This window comes from Ahaetulla prasina, chromosome 3, assembly GCF_028640845.1.
Source record: "Ahaetulla prasina isolate Xishuangbanna chromosome 3, ASM2864084v1, whole genome shotgun sequence".
In the NCBI taxonomy this organism is placed as follows: Eukaryota; Metazoa; Chordata; class Lepidosauria; order Squamata; family Colubridae; genus Ahaetulla; species Ahaetulla prasina.
This window is the reverse complement of record NC_080541.1, coordinates 72,919,337-72,925,767: the sequence shown is the minus strand read 5'-3', so window position 1 is coordinate 72,925,767 and position 6,431 is coordinate 72,919,337. Positions and strand designations below refer to the sequence as shown.

The window sequence follows — 6,431 nt, the reverse complement described above, 5'->3', positions numbered from 1 at the left end:
TAGATGCATTTGTCTGTGAAATCACCAGGAATCAAGTTTAATTATTTACTCAAATGAAAGTGGTGATATTTCAATGGATCTGCCATTGGATTTGTTTTTTACATAAGAGTTAAGGAACAGAAGTGACACACCCTCTTAAATATTCCTATTCACCCTTAAGTATATAGATGGCTTGCATGCATTGAAGAAACATATGAGACTAGCAAGACAGGTTTTACTAGAACAAGGACATTTTTGTTTGTAATAGTAACTCTGTTCTGGGTCACCTAACTAGGAAGTTGGGAAAGGCAATATCATGGTGCACTCAGAAGCATCCTGAGAAGCTGCCCAGGGAATTTTTTGTCATCTGTATATTCCCCAACCAGACCAGCCCATTTCAAATTGATCTCTCTTTTGCTGCTTCTTCCTCAGTCCTTTCATGGCAAATTTGGCTAGTTCTGTCAGTATTCAGAGACTTAGCCTGCTGACAGACAGGATCATGAGCTCATATACATATATTTTTTTCAATTTTCTGTTGAGTTGGAAAGGATAAAAAAGCGAATCCAATTAGATTAACTAAGGAATTTTTTTAAAAACAACAACAACAACCAGTGGATTTACACACCAGGGAAAGCAATTTTTCTCCAAATTACATGCAAATTGAAGAAATCGTATTTTGTCTAAGGATCCTGGGAGATGCTATTGAAAACCAACAGACGGAGGAGTGTGCAGTTGACTGCAGAGCTAGCTAATGGAAAGGTGGGCGCCTCTGAAGATTAGCTGCTGCTTGGAAGATATGGAGTGCTTGCTGAATTTGAGCATCTTCATAGGAGTCTGGATTTGATGAGAGAGAGAGAGGGAGAGGAAGAGAGAGAGAGAATAGGCCATTTTTTGCTGCTAGTAAAGTAAAAAACAACAACACTGTTGTTTGTGGGGGGGTCAGCCAATGCAAAATGATTGGGATTACAGGAAAACGTTTGGTCTGGCTCTCTTTGAAACTGACAGTAGCACTGATATTTTTTCCTCAACATTTAAGTTAGTTGGATGGTCACTAGCCTTTGTGAAAGGTTGAACTCTAAATGTAGGATTGGCCAAGGTCCCTTTGGGGTGGGAGGTCAGAAACTTTAAGAGGAAAATGAATGAAAAATCTGTACGCTTTAACACAACCATTGTGACCTTTAAAATCCCCAGTATTCAAAAAAAGAAAAAAGATACTTTAAAAAAAAATTCTTTGATTTTGAAGGATCTATTGACTTTGCCAACGGGAGACTAATTGGTGCTTTTTGTATTTGTTCTGTGGGGTAACTTGCAAAATGCTGTTCTTGGATCTTGGAGGAATACGAAGCAGAAATAAGACTGTTATATCTTCTGGATTTTCTTCTAGATACTCTTTTGCATCTAGTTCTCTAATGGTAGAAATTTGGCATGTTTAATTCCATGAAAATTGGAGGGGAATTTCTTGAGCTTTGTGGAGCCAACACACACCAGAACCTAAGCTGATGTTTTAATTACCAGTTTAGAAAGGAAATAAGAGTTCCATTGATTGTGTTATTTATTTACTTCATTTATATAACAATGCACTGTATGAGCCAGTTTGGTGTAGAGCAGTACTTGTCAACTTTGAGAAGCTTAAGATATGTGGACTTCAACACTTTCAACATGCCAAGATTGAAAAACACTGGTATAGAGGTTAAGACATTAGATTAAAAACTGGGAGACAGTGAGTTCCAGTTCCACATTAGGCCCAAAACCAGTTGGGGGTCCTTGAGCCAGTCAGTCATTCTCACCCCTAGGAAGGAGGCAACAGCAAACCACAGCTGAAATTTTTTCCGAACAAAGTTGCAAGGACTGGTACTAATTCTACCGCCCTCCCAAACTCCCCTTATGAACTCAGGACATTGAGTTTAATGGAAAGATACATATTCTAAATTCAGCTTGTGTGGGGTTGTCATTTCTGCTGCTGAAAGATTGTTAATTTATTTCATTTTATTTTGTCTGATAAAACATTTGATCAAGGAAAAGCTGTTTTGACCTTGTAACACTTTTGAATAATAACTTCTCTCTCTATATTATCACTTTATGGAACACCATGAGCTGGGCCTCTTGTTTTTACATTTCCTTCCTGTCTCAGTGGGTGTAGTTTCTGCAAGACATTGTTGATTGGGGCTGCTTCCTTACTCCTGGTGCCAGTTCTATATGGTTCCTTAGAAGCATGTCCTTTGAACTACGTATATTGGATTTATTGCTGGACAGAGTTAAATAAAGTTTTACAGAGCACTTAAAAAAAACAAAACCCTGCAAGCTGCTAATGCCCTTTAGTTTTATGGAAGTTTTTTTTTAACCAGAACGGTTTGAAGTTATACCATTTCCCATGAAGGATGCCTTGAATATTTCATAGGAAGCTGAGACATAATTACCAACTAAGTATCAGTAGGCAAGAATTTATGTAACAGTAGTTAAAATTTATAGTTTTGTACACCGCCCAGTCTGTTGGAATTGGGTTGCTGTAACAAATTTGAATAATAATAATAGGAAACAACTCTTAAGGCATTTAATGCAAGCACAAACCTGTCTCTCCCCCCACACATATTTTCTTTCTTCAACACACTTCTTCAGTTAAAAATAGTATATTACCACCGCAGTTGGTGATTATGACATTTTAAAGAAGCATTGGGAAGCAGCTCCGATCTATTTATATTCTACACAAAACATGCTCAATTTGTTTCAGGAAGACTTCATGATCATATCATATATCATATCATATCATATCATATCATATCATATCATATCATATCATATTATATTATATTATATTATATTATATTAAAGGTAAAGGTTACCCTTGCACATATGTGCTAGTCGTTTCCGACTCTAGGGGGCGGTGCTCATCTCAGTTTCAAAGCCAAAGAGCCAGCGCTGTCTGAAGACATCTCCATCATCATGTGGCCGGCATGACTAACCACCAAAGGCGCACAGAACACTGTTACCTTCCCACCAAAGATGGTTGCTATTTTTCTGCTTGCATTTTTTACGTGCTTTCGAACTGCTAGGTTGGCAGAAGCTGGGACAAGTAATGGGAGCTCACCCCGTTACGTGGCACTAGGGATTCAAACCACTGAACTGCCAACCTTTCGACTGACAAGCTCAGCATCTTAGCCACTGAGCCACCGCGTCCCGATGTGATATAATAAAAGATAATATGACATTATTATTATATGTACTATTTTTCCAACAACTTTCTTTTCTCGCATCTGATGGGGAAGGGGAAAAAAACCCCATTATTTTAGGTAGGTGGGTAGGGGGTCCCCATCTAAATCCTTGCTTAGCAGAAAGAGAACGATCTCGGGGTTCTCTTTTGGAAATCTGAGATCTCCCCCACGCGTTTCCCAGGATTTTAGCGAGTCTCCTTCTCTCAGGAACAGGTCGGACGCTAGGACCCAAACGACGACAGGCCGGGAAGGGCGGATTTCTTCATAGACGGAGGCGCTTCAGCTTCTAGTGATGTCACAGAGGCAGGGCTCATTTTCTCGCTGCTTGGGGGCTGCCGCTGCCAGCTCCTTGTTTCCAGTCGCCCAGGGAGGCAGCGGTAGCAGCGGAGGCGCCTGTGGCTTTGGGAGCCCCGGGCAAAGGAAAAGGGCGCAGCGCAGCTGTGGCTTCAGCGCAGTCTCGGGCGGGAGCGGCGCCCCGGGCTGGGGCTCCCCCGAGCAAGAGGGGGAGATGCGCGATTCTTGGGGCGAGGGGCCTTGGGGAGAGCCCAGGTAAGGAGAGGGCGAGCCCCCCTGCCCTGCAGGAGCCCCCATTTCTTCCTCTTTCGTGGAGGGGGGGGGCGGCGTAAGGGTTTGGCCGCCCCACTGCCTTTTGGAAGCCGGGCAGTTTGGCGGAGTTGCTAAGTGAGCGTGGAAGGGAAGCAGAAGTCGCGGTTGGTGTCAGAGCCGCGGTTGGCCATTGAGAGAGGAGTGGAGGGGGAGAAAAAACACACTTAGGGGAAAGTGGCTTTTTCACTTCCTCTCGCTTTCTTTCTCTCCCCCCCCCCCGTAAAGCGGGGGCTGTGGCTAAAATGATCTTCTGGCTTAAAGTCTCAGCCTGGACTCCCTAATTTGGGGTGCCAGTTATTGTCAATTTGGTCTGTTCAGCTGAAGAGGCAGAAAGTCTGAAGGGGAGTCTTACCTTCTGCAGTTCCTGGTTCCTCTCCTCTAGGAAGGGAGAGTGCAGAACTTGTTTCTTTCATCTCTTCATTGCATTTTCATGATTTCATAGATCAGTGTCTCCCTGTTCTTCTTCTTTAACTGTACAGGTGGTCAGTCTTTGACTTGCAGCCCATTCGTTTAGTGACCAAAGTGACAGTGACACTGAAAAAAGTGACTCATAACTATTTTTCACGCTTACAACTGTTGCACTTATCCCCCATGGTGATGTGATGAAAATTCAGACGTTGGACAACTGGCATGTATTTATGACAGTGGAAGTGTCCTGGGGTCATTTTGCAGTCTTCTGACAAAGTGAATGGGGAAGCCAGATTCACTTTACAACCGTGTGACTGATTTAACAACTGCTGTGATATCACTGAACAGCTGTGGCAAGAAAGTTTGCAAAATGGGGCAACGCTCACTTAACAACTGTCTCGTTTAGCGATGGCAATTTTGGGCTTAGTTGTAAGTTGAGCACTACCTGTATTAATTTCCTTGACAAGCAGGTAGTTGATCGTTTCCTCTGACAAGAAGTTAGTACGGCGTGTTTTGAGAATTACTTAGAATAATTAAGTGAGCTTTTTAAAGTTAAATGCCCTGCAGGGGAATTGGGTCTACGGGTCCCAGAATTCCCTGTGATCTGACTGGGCATTCTGGGAATTGCAGCTGTTGTATTTGTAGGGTGTGTTTGTGTGGGGGGGAAACTGTGAGTTTGTTGATTAAAAATCATTTTGATTGTTGGAAATGACTCCTAATGAAAGGAAAACCATGACAATGTAATTGGTTAAATAAGAAAGTTATTAAGAGTTCAATAGGCAAGTGAAATATTTTGAAAGTTCAATTGGCAAGTGAGATATTTTATCTCTTGTGTACAAGGAGGAATGCTTCTTGCTTATTTTCTGATAAGGGATAATTTTAAAATACTCTATAACTATGCTAATTTGAGTAAAAATCTTGTTTGTATTGCTGTTGACCAAATACGTCAATAGCAGTTTATCAGTCTCTGTTGAATTTTTACTCATTAAAACTCATGATTATAGGAATTCTCAATCATGGAAAATCTATTTTTTAAGAGGTGAGCCATGTTAGTTCATGATGACCAAAAATCTAAAGGAATCGGGTAGCACCTTTTTCAATTAACACATTTAATTAAAAGCTACTAGATTGCTTCTGATTTGTCTATCATTAAAATATGTGGGTTTTTTAGTATGGAGAGTAGTTGTCTTACAAGCGTCAGTCCTAAAAGTGTTACATGTTTATGCCATTACCGGTAATTATAAGTGTGCTATCCAACCTGTGGAATTATTTACTATATTATAAAACTATGCAGCCCTTTAATGGAATTAATTTGAAAAAGCTTGCTAGGCTGGAACCAGTAACTCAGCAAATGAGCACATTTTATATCATGGGTGCATTAACCAATAAGTTTTAGTAAGTATATTTTGTTAGAAAACTTATTTTTAGGATTGTTAAGCTTTCCTGTTCTTGACAACTCAGATATTTTGTTTAAATGTCAGCAAGATGGAACAAGCACTAGTTTAGGCAAATAGATTGCCTTTTCCTCTAGATCATTATGATTTATTTTCTAATTATGCAACTGAATATTTCCAATCAAGTTTTGAATTTGTCTCATCTCACTTTGTTTTTCTAGTGTTGCTTAAAGAATGGCATACGGCCTATTGGAAGATTAATCAGATATGAATACAAGTCAGTAAATCCTGAGGAAGTAAAAAAGGGGCTTCCCTTTTGTTATCAACTGCCCTCATGTTAAGAGACATCATCCTGCCCATGATGGAAGCAGATGGCTGGGAATGGCTGGTAACTGCAGTTCAACAGCTGATATCCTGGGGGGCTTCGGCAGCCATGATGTTTGGAGGTGTAGTGCCATACATCCCTCAATACCGAGATATTAAAAGGACACAGAATGCAGAGGGCTTTTCAACCTACGTGTGCTTAGTATTATTAATTGCAAACATTTTAAGGATACTCTTTTGGTAAGTTGTTTCTTTCTTAAAAACTAAATTTCTCTCTGTACTTTTGGATGATCTATGGATATCTGAAAAAAGAAAAGTGTGTGTGTGTGTGAGAGAGAGAGAGAGAGAGATTTACTGTGCTGCCAAATTCCATGAAACCCCTTTGAAGTATAAGTAATATATCAGCTGTATTTGGCCTCTCTCTGGGTCCTTTGTCAATATATTGTGAGTATATTCAAAAGGATACCTGAAACCCAAATGGCATTTTTGTGGTTGCCCTAAACCTGTGATA

At 40.6% G+C, this 6,431-nt stretch overlaps 1 protein-coding gene across 2 annotated transcripts in view; it reads left to right on the top strand.

The window, feature by feature from the left end:
- Window positions 1-3,502: 3,502 nt before the first annotated feature.
- Window positions 3,503-6,431, top strand: part of SLC66A2 (solute carrier family 66 member 2) — a 68,728-nt gene continuing 65,799 nt past the window's right edge. For both annotated transcript variants that reach the window (XM_058178821.1, XM_058178820.1), the window contains exons 1-2: window positions 3,503-3,737; window positions 5,818-6,160. In XM_058178821.1, the coding sequence (XP_058034804.1) occupies window positions 5,931-6,160 (230 nt within the window). In that variant the 5' untranslated portion in view covers window positions 3,503-3,737; window positions 5,818-5,930. The remainder of the gene's footprint in view (window positions 3,738-5,817; window positions 6,161-6,431) is intronic.